Source organism: Athene cunicularia, assembly GCF_003259725.1.
Source record: "Athene cunicularia isolate RWA chromosome 3 unlocalized genomic scaffold, athCun1 chr3_part1, whole genome shotgun sequence".
In the NCBI taxonomy this organism is placed as follows: domain Eukaryota; kingdom Metazoa; phylum Chordata; class Aves; order Strigiformes; family Strigidae; genus Athene; species Athene cunicularia.
The window spans coordinates 20609749-20625149 of NW_020799097.1; the positions used below are offsets into that span (position 1 = coordinate 20609749).

At 38.3% G+C, this 15401-nt stretch overlaps 1 protein-coding gene across 1 annotated transcript in view; it reads right to left on the minus strand.

The window, feature by feature from the left end:
- SNTG2 (syntrophin gamma 2) overlaps positions 1–6948 on the minus strand; it is a 54393-nt gene extending 47445 nt beyond the window's left edge. Inside the window, exons 1-3 of the mRNA XM_026844029.1 lie at positions 6924–6948; positions 4946–4989; positions 4789–4830 (exon numbers count right to left, since the gene is read on the minus strand). Of these exons, the coding sequence (XP_026699830.1) occupies positions 4789–4830; positions 4946–4975 (72 nt within the window). The 5' untranslated portion in view covers positions 4976–4989; positions 6924–6948. The remainder of the gene's footprint in view (positions 1–4788; positions 4831–4945; positions 4990–6923) is intronic.
- Positions 6949–15401: the final 8453 nt, after the last annotated feature.

A 15401-nucleotide genomic window follows, 5' to 3' on the forward strand; every position in this document is an offset into this window, starting at 1 on the left:
TCTGGATGAGAAATATCAACCATTACTTCATAAAAATGCAATGACATAATTTTGATAAAAATAAGAAATAAAACATCTTCCATTCTCTCAGGAACTTTGGCAACGGTCTACCTCATCTCAGATCTCATGGAATCAGCCCCTTCCTCTACCACCTCTCATTTAACTAACCCCACTCTGATTAGGATAGCGAGTTATGGTAGTAGAAAAGTCTCTTTGCAGATCTATCTCCTGGCCCACTGAGATCTCTCTTCCTTCTGGAGCTTCCTTCAGCCCTATGGCCCACAGTTTTTCCAGGAAGTTTTGTTTAATGCTTCTATTGAATTCCATTCTATATGGCAAAGAGCAGCATTATGCATTTCTCTGTCATTCCTCACCACTGCAGCATAGCTGTGTTACATCAACAGTTCTGGAGCACTTCCTGGTACTGAAAATCAATCCTTAAGGGATGTAACATACCACTTTGTGGGGAATAACCTTCAGGAAGTTTAGAGTTTTGTATAGGCAATAACAATACAAACAGGAGAAGGGCAGTTCACCCATACACAAGAGACTTGACTCTGCGGTTTACTGAGATTGTCTGTAACTTTTCTAGATCTTCAGCTTGATGGTATTAATCAACACCAAGAAAGGGACTGCAAGATCATGCAGCTGCACTTTATCTTGACCTAGAGAGATCACCTCCAAGTAATAAAAGCAAGTTTAGTTCCTTTGCCCATGTAATTTCTGCCTTGCTGATAAGACTGTCAAAGCCCATGGCATTTATGGTTGCTACAGATGCTATTCTGAGATACAGTTGTCAGTAAATTGACTGATAACTGCCAATAAACAGCCAACAGGGGGTAACAATTTTTATCTATATTGCATTGCACTGCAGACTGGAAAAGCACTGCACATGGAGGAAATGTGAACTGGCTTTATCCGCACACAGACAATATGATAAATGAAATAAGCCAGTTAAAAACCAACCACTACTCAACAAATTACTTTGTTTCAGGTTAGACCAAACGTTGTGGTAAACTGTACTTCAAAACCACATAAAATAACTGGAAGAGTGGCAAGTGCCCACTACACTTTCAAATGAAATCCAGTAAAATTTTCATAATTATAAAGCTAGGTAATAATCCCTTAAAAAAGCCTTGAAGCTGCTAAACCTTAGGCCATCCATTATCAAATCAGCATTCGCCACTGCAGCAGAGGCAGCAGCCTATCAAGGCTACATGGTATGGAATTGTTGGAAGTGATGTATAGAAGGATGGTGTTGAGGTGTCTACCAGTGGTTCAGGTGAGAGCAGGCAGAACAGGGAACAGACGCTATGAAACATGTTATTGCTAGGAGCCATTTGGATATACTGGCTCTAGAGCTGTTGATTTCTTTCAGTCATTTTCAAAACTGTCAGGTTTCCAGCCATCTCCCATCCTCTGTGCTTTTCAGTGCATTAGTCTGAGTGTTGCTGTGGAAGTGACTCTCCAACTGGGGTAGAGTATGATGTAGAGGGGAAAGTGGCAAGAAATGCTGCTGGAACACTGGTCTAACATATTCATCTTAGGCCCACTGGAGAACATGTGATGGTAAAAATACACTGGAAATTCAGACAGCAACTTCTGGCTTACTTCTTGTCTAAACTCTGATAGGTAATATAGTAACTACTGATATGTGCTTTTTATTTGAGGTTCGAATGCAAGCACTAAGCACTGAAGCAGAATTCTTTAGAAGAAAAAAAAAAATTTCCCAAGAGAAGTCTTTACCATCTTAATTCTATAAAGCAATGTAAAAAAAAAAAAAAAAAGTTAATAATTTTCCTTTTAAGCAAATAAAAAACCCACTGGAAGACCTTGGTCCTTTTCTTTAACATTATCATGAAAATGAATGCACCAGTGAGAGTCAGCATATCATGCTAGAACTAGTCACTGTAATTCCATTCTACAGTCTCAAAATTGCTCTAAACTGAACATCACCAGATTCAAAAACTAGGCAGGAACTGGAACTGCATTCCACAGTGTGCTGTACAATCCTGGGCAAGGGGCCTTCTCAGTGTATCACGGCAATCCACACATGTTGGTTTTCCCATGAAAAACAAGATAAAGAGATGTGTGCCTTAATCTTCTCCCAGATTGAAGTAGAGATCTCTGCATGTTTTCTGTTTTATTCTCTTTCTTGCATATGGGTATGACCTTATTAGGTCCAATATTTCTTTATTACAGTTATTTATTATCTGTAGCCTTATAAACTCTGGGAGTACCAGCTAGGAGTTAGGATGTGTCCAGTATGTCCACTCAGGTTTGAAGACAGAAGTGCATCTTAGTCCTATGATACCATCAAAAATAGTTGACATTGTGCTGGGTTTGTGTGTGTGGCAGGAGTTTTGGTAGTGGGCAAGAAGGTTACAGCAGTGGCCTCCTATGAGAAGCTTCTTGAAGCTCCCCTGGCTCCAAGTCAGACCAGCCTTTGCACTGAAGCCGAGCCAATTGGCTGTGCCTCTGTGATATTTCAGAGGGGTAATCTGGGAGCAGGAGCTGGAGCTGTGAGGAGGAGTTGCGAGGAGAACATCTGTGCCAACACTGGAAGAAAGGAGGAGAAGGGGTGGGAGGTGCGCTGGAGCAGAAACCCTCTGTATCCGCTGGTGAGACAGCAGTGCTGCTCCTCCCTGCCACCCCTGGAGGTCCACAGCGGAGCAGATGCTGACCTGCAACCTGTGGAGGACTCCACACCAGAGCAGTTGGCTGCTCCTGAAGAAGCCTGGGACTCTGAGGGAAGAAGCCCCCGCTGTTGTAGTTTGGCACTGGAAGGACTGCAACACGTGGGGCTGACCCATGCCGGAGCAGCTAAGGAACAGCTGCATCCTGTGGACAGGACTCATGCCAGAGAAAGTTCATGGAGTCCTGTCTCCCATGAGAGAGACACTATGCCAGAGCAGAGCAGAATGTGAGGAATCCTCCCCTGAGGAGGACCACACCCCCCATTCCCTGCCCCTGCACTACTTGCGGGGCAGGAGGTCGAGAAATCAGGAGTAAAGCTGAGCCCAGGAGGAAGGGAGGGGTGAGGGAAGATGTTTTTTAAGATGTGTCTGTTAAATGTAGTCATTATTAGTGTTTGAAATAAAAATATTTTCTTTTTCTTCCCCGAAAAAGTCTGTCTTTTGCCCCGACCTTAATGGATGAGTGAGTCATCTCTCTATGTCCTTATCTCTACTCCTGACATTTCATTTTCTCCTACCCATTCTGGAGGGAGAAGGGGTGAGTGAGAGGCCGCATGGTGCTTAGTTTTCCTCTGAGCTCAAATCACAACAAATGTTTAAGCACATTTCTTTCTTCCTAATAAAGAAATTTCCACAAAATCTGATAAATAACATCTTAAAATGACTTACAGAATAAGATGAAATTTAGAAACATGTAACATTACTGCTTTGTTGATTTCTTCCATTCTTGTCACAGCATTTAGAAAGTTTAACATTGTATGCTATTGTTATTATTATCTATACTTCTGTAACACCTGAGAATTCTTAACATGAAACAGGAGCACTGTGCAGTGCACCACAGCCCACAAAATAATGTATATTGTTTATAAATATAAATATGGCACAACTGAAATTGTTACGTCGTTTCACCAAATACAGTAACTGTGTTCCTCTATACGTTTCCCATCAGGAATCTCCATGATCTCACACAAGTGCACATTTAGAAACAGGTAGCAAAACATTAATTAGATTTTCTATTTTTCAGTACATGCAGGGGTAAGACCTACAAAAGTTGAGTCCCTTTCAATCTCACTGAAAACAATGGGAATCAAAGTTTTTTAATACCTGAGAAGAATCATGACACTCACCCCATGTCATCTCATTTTAAAGTAGTGGTTTTACAGTAGGTTAAATCAGATTCTTTACTAAACTAAGTCAATCCCTGTTCCTGAAATGCTAAGGTGAGAATTTTATTACCATTAAGATGTACTACCACAGCAGGTGAACCCTTTAGGAGCATCTGCAATTCCAGTGGATCAGGCACTACACCAAAGTCATAATCCATAAGGACTATCTGTATGAACATACATATGCTATATATATATGTGTTATATGTACATATACATTTATATATATATAAAAGACTATTCAATTTATTTGGAACCCCTGAAAGACTAATTGTGATCACCCAAAGCACATTTTGGTACCTACAGTAGCATCATAAAAAAGGCAATGTACGTTTTTCGTATTTTCACTATTAATTCTTGCATAGTAAAGGCCTTTTAAAATTTTTCTTTGCATTCTATTTAATTTTCATGGCAAGCAGCCCAGTGTAGAGTTTATAGGAAAAAAAAAAAAAAAAAAAAAAAAAAAAAAAAAAAAAAAAAAAAAAAAAAAAAAGAGAAGATCATGTGTTCATTGATAAAACTGATACAGTTCCTACATGGGAAGAACAGTTGCGCTCCACTGAACAGAAGTAACCTATCAGGATTTTGCATTTTTGCATTATTTTGTTCTTTGAAATACTTATTTTACCTAAGAGATGTAAAAAGTATAGTAAGCAATGATGGAGACTCAACTCTGGAATGGCATATTTGTGCCACAAGTGCATATATCTTACTATGAAGAAGAGTCACAGTAAGAGTGCAGAAACTATAACAAATGCTAGGAACCAAAATTAAGTTTTTAATAAATCACATATATGACAAACCTGACTATAGCACTGTGTCTTTATAGTACAAAAGAGTAAACTCATATGAAGCAAGGTTAGAGAGAACAGCATGGACACAGGATATTCTGTACACTATTAAAAAATCAAAGTGGAATCACTTACCACTTCTTCATGGGTAGCACTTTCTACATTTATACCATTAACCTAAAAACAGATATGATAGGGAGAAAATGATTTGCAACATGTAAGTTAGTTAATGAAATAAACATACAAGCAAGTATGAAAAAAATGTCTGCAGAAAAAGTGAATGTTTACTGACCTGTATTATAGCATCTCCTATAAATAACATTCCTGTTTGGTCAGCTGTGGGATTACAGAAGGAGTACATTTTAATTGAAAGTAGTACTGAAAAATAATGCTATATTCTCTTCCAGCAACTGGTTTAGCATGTTGTTTGCAACCTTCATTTGAAACTGATTTGCTTGTGAAAATACCAATGGCATAGCAATCACTATTCATCCTATAAAAGTAATAGATTCCTAGCAATTTTAAACAAATTAAGAGTTACTTTCCATGCACAAAGAACTTACTTAATATGGAACACAAATGTCATTTCTCACTAATGAAGGATTTCAATAAATTATGTGGAAAGTGTGATGCACACTTCTCATTATTCTTCTACAAAAGGGAAATAGGAATTTCTGAAACTACTTAGCAATTCCTTTCCCCCTGAACAAATTTACAGGGACCGCTATAATTAAAGAGGTTGTGCCTAGAATTTAATACAACTCTTTAACATGAAGTTTGAGTTAGCTTTGTTCTTGAGAATAACAACATACGTTATTCCCGACTAATTTGCATGTTTCCTGCCTTACAGATTTAATGGGAATAATGTAACGGAACTGCAAACAAATCTGCACAGATACAATGACTTTTTGAGGTGTATTCTCTAATTTTTAAGTTTTTAATTTTTTTTTTGTTTATCTCTTGGAACATATTAATTGAAAGTAAGGCTCTGATCCTGTGAAGGCCCAATACACCTTTATTAAATAAGGCATATTAGTCTTATATATGATCTTATAGGGTCACAGCTTGAGTCTTTCAAGAATGCAATACTAACAAAGACAGTGTTTTGAATGATGAAGAGGTAAAAAAGAAAGAAAAAAATGCATAGAGTTTCCTCACCATTACTACAGTATAGTTTTGCCACTACAAATGGACCTTTGCTACAAAATAGGTTTTTTTTTCTATTAAATTTCACTTTCTAATAGATTTTTCATCACTCTCTTGGCAGATAAAAAACCAGTTTGTTAGTCTTACTTTTATCAGTACTTAGAAAGATTTCACTATTTTAAATACCACGCTACAAGCTCTGGTCTTCATAGCACTTTTTATCCTACTTTGTACTTAAAATATGTATACAATTTGTAATAGCTGGTATAGAAAAGAGACATGTATATGCAGAAACGCAACTGAATTAAAGCAGTTAAAAAACATGAAGCAATGTGAAATAGCCTATACTGGGTACCTACGTTGCTAGAGGTGCTGCACATTAGCTTGGGTATCTCAATACTAAACTTCTGTTCAAGATATTAGTAATACATATATCAATACTGAAAAACATGTCAATAATTTTTAATTCAATGCTTATGTTAGGGTCACTGGGCCTCTTCAGGAAAGTGGGAGCATGCTTCAGTTGGAGATAGAAGGAAGAAGTGTTTGAAATTCCAGTTCTGGGAAAGCATAAAAGGATAAATCAAAAGATGCATGCCCTGCCCACTGTGTGTGATTGACTCAGAACTGAGTGGAGAAATTTTGAGTATGTCTTATTAGCAAGTGATGAGACAGAACAGAGATAGATGAGGGAATTAAAGCAGTTGGTACTGAGGCTCCTTACACCCACACTCTATTGGTTTCAGGGATTTTAATTCAGATCAGTAAACTAATCTCCCAGTATGAATGCTTCCAGGTGATGTGAAGTTGTTCAAAGAAAGCTACTGCACAAAACTTTCTGCTCTCCTACGCAGCCCATCCTAAGGCACACCAGTGTCGTGCAGTGATGAACTCCTGCTGCCAGTAATAGCTGCAGCAAGCAACAATATGCAGAAGCAGACCTTGCTTATAAGTAATGCAATGGTCCCTGCAGCTTGAATCATGGCCTGGACATCAACTGAATGAGGTGTAACACAGGGAGAGTAAGTTCTCAGCCTGCTTCAGGAGGACACCCCTAATAAGCCAATCCTGAGACATTATTCTGTCTGTGTGGGGGTCACAGTAGGACTCACACTCCAACTCACTGAAGCAAGGCAGATGTGTTTGCTTATACTTCAGCAAGTACCAGTCAGTTGATCTGCAGGCCACAGCTGTGATGAGGGTGACACATGTGGGCAGCAGGCAGAGTTGTTTTCCTGAGGGCCTCTCTTGCTGGCTCTTCTGGGAGGCCAAAGCAGCTATTGCCATTGGGAAGATCAGTTGGAAACAGCAATATTGAAAAGTACAATAAAAGAAAGAATGGGGATGTGAGAGATAACTTTGGAAATAATTTCTGTAGAGGTGAAAGCAGAAAAGTGTAGGGCTGGTGAGAAAGGAAGGCATACTGAGCCAGAAAATGTCTGGGTGAAAGATGAGATCCTGATGGAAGAGCACATCATGAAGATTTGCAGGCAGGTAGATATCACCACCCTCCCAGATGTTCAGCTATCCATGACCCACACTGCATAATGACACAACAGCACATTGCATAATCTTGTCTACGTCTTTCATGAAAACAGGCTAGTTCTAACAACAGTTAAAATCTGTAGACTAGTATCCATGCAAAGTAGGAAAGGTAAAATTTCAGACACACGTAAAATTCTTGAGATTCCTCTTCAAGGCTTGAAGAGGAAAAGCATTAAGATGAAAAAGTGTAAAATCTTGATGAAGAAAACCAGGTAGCTGGAGGATGGTAACTCAGCAGCACTGAAGACAAATCCCTTCCAGGGAGTGATGCAGGCTGAACCTTTTCCACCTGACTGTCAGCAAACACTCACTGGTCATTCCACAGGGGTGATATGTTCTGCAATATCCCCAGCTACATACTGTCTGTGTTAGCCAATAAATGTTATAGTTTAAGAGCACAAAGCAATTATATCCTGTTTGCAGAGTCTCTACACACAATCAAAGCTGTCCAGAGAACTAAATGAGAGAAGGAGCGTTACGTGGTCGATACCAAATGCTCTATGAACTGAAAGAAAGCACACAAAATGGGGACAATCAGAGTATTTGCCCAAAAGTGCATTATGCTGCAACAGACCCAATAATGCAGACACCTCCATGGATGCTGGCATCACAACCAGGGACAGTACTCTGGAAAAATATACTTTCAAGTCTGTGATGAAACACTTTGGTTTTAGCCAGTTGTCTATAATTTGAAATCAATGATGATTTCTAACAAAAATATTTTCCACAAACTAAATTGTAGAGGACATGCCACTACAATGCAGAAGTTAAAATATAGTTTACAAGTATACTAGAAATAAAGTGGTTGAAAAACCTCCTTGAGAAGACTAAAAGGCAGTCTTGTTTCTCTAAGGCATACATTAAATCTGAAAATATCTACTGATGCTTTAATTAAGTCACATGTTCTTTACATCAAAAAAACATTAAGTAAAATATTCCATGATGTGTGGGACTTTTTCCTCCCACTGGTAACATCCTCATATACAAAGACTCTATGAAAGGCTGGTCTGCAATTATCAGTAACTATGCGTAAAATGAATCAGTACTAAAAGCAACGTGCAAAAGAGATTTGAAATACCAAGGAACATATATCCTTATTCAGAGAAACAGTAAATATAACTTTTTTAGAATCCAGTATGCCTCTTGAAGTTTTACTTGAAATAGTATTTTAGTAGAAGTGAATTGAACATGGCCAAAAAAAACCCAAAAACCAAACTTCAAAAAGAAACAAGCACAAAGTAGTAATAACCAAAAATGGACCAGGCTGTAAAAGAAAATGAAGTGTGTGCTACAACAATTAGTCCTACATGAACTTTACCTCTTAATTATCTTTAAAAGGGTTTAATATTGATTAAATGCTGTACATGGATTAAATTCACAAGTGATACAGAAAGAGAAGGAAAGCATAAGGGATAGGTGGTGGATAAGGGCAGAGCAACTGACATCAACTACCTGGACTTGTGCAAAGTATTTGACAGTGTCCCACACAACATCCTTGCCTAAACTGGAGAGACATAGATTTGACAGATGGACCTGGACATGATGGATAAGGAATTGGCTGGATGGTCACACTCAAAGAGTTCTGGTCAACAGCTCGATGTCCAAGTGGAGAGGAGTGACAAGTTGAGTTCCTCCACTCCTCAGGGGTAAGTACTGGGACCAGCGCTGTTTAACATCTTTGTTGGTAACATGGACAGTGGGACTGAGTGGACTCTCAGCAAGTTCACCAACACCAAGCTGTGTGGTGCAGTTGACATGCTGGAGGGAAGAGATGTGCCATCCAGAGGGACCTGGACAGGCTGGAGAGGTGGGTCTGTGCAAACCTCATGAAGTTCAACAAGGCGAAGTACAAGGTCCTGCACATGGGTCAGGGCAATCCCAAACACAAATACAGGCTGGGGATGAGTGGATTGAGAGCAGCTTTCCGGAGGACTTAAGAGCGCTGACTGACGAGAAGCTCAACACGAGCCAGCAATGTGTGCTCACAGGCAGAAAGTCAACTATATCCTGGACCACATTAAAAGTATCATGAGCAGGAGGTCGAGGATGTTGATTCTCCCCCTCTACTCTGCTCTCATGAGACTGCACATGGAGTAATGCAATCAGCTCTGGTGACCCCAACACAAGAAAGACATGGACCTGCTTGAGCCGGTCCAGAAGAGGGATACAAAGATGATCAAGGGCTGGAGCACTTCCCCTCCAGGGACAGGCTGAGAGAGTTGGGGTTGTTCAGCCTGGAGAAGAGAAAGCTCTGGGGAGACCTTATAGTGGCCTTCCAGTACTTAAAGGGGGCTACAAGAAAAAACAAGGAGGGACTTTTTACAAAGACATGTAGTGATAGGACAAGGGGTAACTGCTTTAAGCTGAAAGAGGGTAGATTTATATCTAAGGAAGAAATTCTTTGCTGTGAGGGAGGTGAGGCACTGGCACAGGTTGCCCAGAGAAGCTGTGGCTGCCCCCTCCCTGGCAGTGTTCAAGGCCAGGTTGGACGGGGCTTTGAGCAACCTGGGCTAGGGGAAGGTGTCCCTGCCCATGGCAGGGGGTTGGAACTAGATGATCTTTAAGGTTTGCAAACCAAACCATTCTATGATTCTGTGATTTTCACTGAGTTTTTGTTGAATTCCTGAATCACACAAGAATCATACCAGGTACTATGTCCTCTGACATTATTAGTGATGCATGAAAACAGTTCTACTTTCGCAATCTATGTTTTAAAGCACAGCTATATGAACTCAAATGCTGAAAACTATCTTGTTAGGGAAATTTTACAAACTGAACATAACTCTTTAGAGGCATTAAAAAAAACTCTTTAGAGGTGTTAGTTAAATTTCACTTCTTTGTTTATATAAAATCTTTCAAAATTTCTATTTTTGACCATGGGGTTTCCTTAGTTTAGTTTTCTTCTTCTTTATACATGTCCAGTTTATCATATAAAGAAAAGCTTTAGGTCATACAATGCATTTCATTAAATACCCCTGTCATTATTCTGATGTGCCAGGTTCCCCATGCTGAATTAAGTGGCAGATGGGGAACTGGGACTTCCCTTTCCACTTCTTCTCAGTGCCTATGGAACAAGCGGAAGGAGATCATTTTGTGTTCCTATAAGTACCATATCTACCCATCAAGAAGTCAATTCCAGATCTAAGTGTCCAGAAGCCTGAAGCATTGAAGCTCAACACATTGTACGAATCAATTCCATGTGAGAGATGCACAAGATGACAAAGGTGAGACAGGTACTGGACACAGGAATAAACAAAGACTGGATGTAGCAGGGAGCATGGGTTCGGCAAGATAATAATGCGCCTTATATGAATTAAGGAGTAGGATATTCAGCAGTGCTACAGAAATTGCCACTGATCCTCCTGAATACCCTGGTCATGAATGCCTTAATGGCATAACGAATCTCCTGCTGACTTACAGACCAGTGAATAAAACCACTACTCTGGGAATAGGTTAAGGAACTGTTGAAAAGCTGAAGACATCCTGCAGAACAGTATTTCAGCTGGCACTTTGCACAGCTGCATAGAATAGAGTGTTGTATCTGTAAAGTTAACACAAGACAAAACTGGTTTGGCCTGGCAAGTCAGAACTGTTTTCTCTTCAGCTTGGACTATATGAAGAAGAACATGAACCATAACAATACACAGGCACCATAAGCATCACCTAGAAAGACTCTTACCTTTCTTCCAAGCTTCTGAACAAGAACTGATCACTCTGGACATAGTTTTCCTTACAGTTTGGCATATGGCAGCACGTGCATGCAACAGACACAAAGAATTATCTAGGACAATGTGCATGCTAGTAACTGTAAATTTCTTCCAGTTTTGTTCCATTTGAAGAAATACTAATAAACATAATCTTTTTCTGTTCTATCCACTGCACCAGGTAGGGTCCTTTAGACAGCATACAGCTGTGTTTTTCTTATAACACTGGAATGGCTGGTAAAGTCATGAGCAGGGATCCTAGCTGAAAAATTGATGTGTTGAAGAGGTACAAACAGAGACCGAATGGGTATATTGGTCAAAAGACAACTACTTTTGCCACTGCTATTAGAAGCTCTAATATGGGAAAAATTGGGAAAACACAAATTATAGCAAAAGATGTTATTCCTGTGTTCAAAAGTAAAAATTATTATCTTGTTCCATATAAAAATTGTGTAGTTATTAGGATAGAAAAATCCAAGGAAGCATTAAAAAAACAAAATTCTTTAAAGAAATGAACACAATTAATTAAATATTATTTCTTGCTGCTCTGTGGTGACAATAAAGCAGAGACCAAAAATCCAGACTTCGTATTTTAATTACGAATTGCCTAATTTTGTTTTTGGCTTCCTTTCTCTTCCCCACTGGTACATACTTCAAAATAGTTTTATAGCTCTTATTTATTTATTTTCTACCCCAAGATTATTGCAGTACTACAGACAGATGTAGAGGACAAACATATGAATCTGTAAAATCAGGAGACCTTACCTGACATAATATTGCCAAGAGGAAAAAAACATATCTAAACACTGTAAATTCTGATCTTACACTAGTATAAAATCAATCTGGATATTAAACCTTTTACTGTATCATGATATGTAGTTGCATCAGATTCCAAAGAACTAGACAAGATTACGTTGGCTGAATACTTGGATAAGAAACACATAAAATAACTGCTGCTGCAAAAATTTATGTTTTCTGAGTCAATAAGTTTTGCTCAAGGCACAAATGCCTTGTTGAACTAATGCCTTTCCATGAGTGTAAGCAAAAATACACTTCCAGAAGACACTATTGTTTTTGAGATGCAACTGGAACAAGTTATGAGGAATTTGAGATGATTTATCACTTTTTCCAGTGATAGCAATGTTTGTCGCAATAGTTTAGCCAAATTCCATGCCAGTTTGTGACATTAATTTCTGGGTTTACATTACTGAAAATACCACTATTGTGTTTTCCATAATTTCTTAGAAACTACTGTTAAATAAATTGATATTATTTACTGGAAAGGAAATGGCTTTTGCGTTGAGAATGAGAAAGGCACTTCACTCCAAACAACTGCACACATTCCTGGAAAAGACCAAATTACAAAATGTACTGTAGACTCCATCCTATTTTGGGTATACACGAGTACTGCTGTTATTATCAACAAGACGTTGAGAAGGATCTGAGGGCCCTGGTGGACAGCTTGCTGGCTGTGAATCAACAAGGGGCTCTCAGAAAGAGCATCCTTGTCAGCATAAAGAGGAGTGCTCTCAGCAGGTGGAGGGAGGTGAACCTTCCCCTTTACTCAGCACTGGTGAGACACATCTGGAGTGCTCTGTCCAGTTCTGGGCTCCCCAGTACGAGAAAGATGTGGTCTTTCTGAAGCAAGCCCAGTGAAGAACCATAGAGACGAAGGGACTGGAGCACCTTTTCATGTGAGGAAAGAATGAGAGAGCTGGGACTGTTCAGCCTGGAGGAGAGAAGAGTTAGGACTACCAGAAGCATACCAATGGGCATTAAGGAACCTTAACCTTAAAACCCAAATCCTCTTATTCCCTGCCATGACTTTTAAAAGGCAGATGATATTATATAACTGTTTTCTGAGGCCAAATTCAAAATACCATTTTGTTACGATCACCTAATGTCACAGACAAAATTTGCCATTTTTTTACTGATCTGGTGGGGACAATGGCTGCATGTATAACAAAACTGAGAAGACTAGAATCTGGAAGAGTCTTGGGCATACACTATTTTTATTTAAATGTGCTTTTGAATACAGTATAGAAAGATGTTTTGAAGTTCAGTTTTATTTCTATCATTTAGCAGTAACTAAAGCAAAGATTATTAAAAGGCTTTCAGATTGTTTTCTGATTGCGAACAGGTTTGTGACATAAGCTACATTTCCAGTTTATCACATGATCTGTAAAAAGTACCAGCATACATGGTGACTAAACAGACTTTAGACCTGCCTTAGGAAACAAGAACAATCAGAGGGTCTGAGTTTCCTGCAGAAGTACAGGTATTTGCATGTCTTGATGCAAGATCGTAAAGCCAAACCAAATGGCAATGTGATTCCTGTAGGCATTTCCAAACAAGTAACATTATAGTATGAACTCAGTGAAGAAAACCTAGACATAACAGGTTACTTTAATGAAGGAAAGCGGCCTAATGTAGCTCAGATTAGCTTGTAGGTGTTGCATCAGAGAATGTCAGAATTGTTATCATGATGAATTCTCACTAGAGAAAAAGACTTCCAGTTTTACATGCATTTAGCAAATTAGTTCTTGATTATTTGGTTTTGCCTTTATAGAAAAGTATCAATACTCAAAGTAAGGAAACAAAATTAGAAAAATAATAGTCTGAGTAGTTTAAATTTCTGCTTTTTTAAGAAAATTCATGGCAGCTAAGATGTAACTTTAAGAAACGCAAAGCGGAATTTTTTAAAACATATCTTCAGAAAACTTGAAAGTGCTACATTAATACTGTCATTTATTACTTGGGATACTTGCCTAACCACAGCTAGTAAGTCCTTTGAGTTTGAAAATAAAAGTAAAAAAAAACTTGTGCATCATTTTACATGGACATAACTCAGAAATAAGCAGCAATAATTAAGAGGCAAAAGCAATAGTTGTAACTATGAATAAGTTAAATTTTAGATAAAAAAAAAGTTCTACTAGCCAAGCATAGCTAACACTCCATAAGAGTCAGTGAAAAGTGACTGTGCAAAAATACGGTATTTTTAGGAATATGGTTAGTAGTGTTAGAAGCTCCTAGGTATTCTATGTGTATGATCAACCTAAACTTGATAATATTTTCAGAATTATTACAATATTTTACAAAAATAGTTGTGTGCATTTTATAATTAATTAATCACTAGAATAAATTGCCAAAGGAATGTAGTACCATGTAAAGGAAGATGAACCTGATCACACAATTGCAATATTCTACAGCATAAGATTAGCTCTAATAGACATATGATTAATATCATATGTAAAAGGCTTCCTGAGCTGAGTAACAAAGTGAGAGAAGTTATGAATAGGTAACATTATATAAGGAAATAAATTATAATCTGGCCTCTTCAATCTTTTCTTCCAAAATATTTAACTAAGATTCCATTAAATTCTGTTATAGTATGCCAAAAAGTTTTAAATGCTGTGATAACTGGAAAACAAATTCAGAGACTAAAGGAGGATGCCAAAAGTAGCAAAAACACATGGTTTAAATGAGTTACAAGAAGAGAACAGATCTAGTTCCTAAAATTGCCTAAAAAGTCTTTAATTCAGAAGTCAATAAGGGAAGATAAGAACAGTGAAAAGACCAAAGAACTTTTCTGAAACTGCCAAAGGATATTAAATTTCTCATATTATTCCATGTGACATTATCTCCAAGCAGAACAGTCATTACATTTGCTTTTTCCATCAAATATTCTGCATGATTCTTGACTGCTTTGGCCCCAAAATAATCTGATGAGCTTTACTCTGATTTAAATTAGTACCTTTCAATACAATGGGAATCTTTGTTATGGTTACAAGATGTTTTCTGTCCAGCTGCTTGCTTCTCCAGTTTCTGTACCAAAGCACTGAGCTAAAAGCAAGCTCCAAATCCAAAGTCCAAAACACCATCCATCCTCAGAGGGACTTAAGGCAGTTCACTCCTAAACATATTATCTGAATGAAAACATACTATACAGTTCTCTCATTCCTCTGCACAAAACAATCAACATTAACTTTTTTTCTTCAGCCTGGACCGTAGTGGTAAAAATTCAAATAGTAACTTTAAGTACTGTTTCATTAGATTTCTGCAGTTCATAAGGGAACTGCATTGTCAATCAGAGGTAGGTGAATGGAAGAAAGAACAGAAACTGTACTTGTCAGTGGCATCCTAAAGCCACAGTTTATTCACTCAACTGCTACCTGGAATAGATGACAACTGAAACAATATAATGCATTTCTCATACCTTCCTCTATTTAGATTAGAGTACAAGAATGACAACCGTAACATTAGAGTCCACTGAAATGACAAATAATGTTTTTCAGATTTTCTATGTTTTTGTTCCATAAACTGAAAAATGCACCTTCCAAAGAGAATATTCAT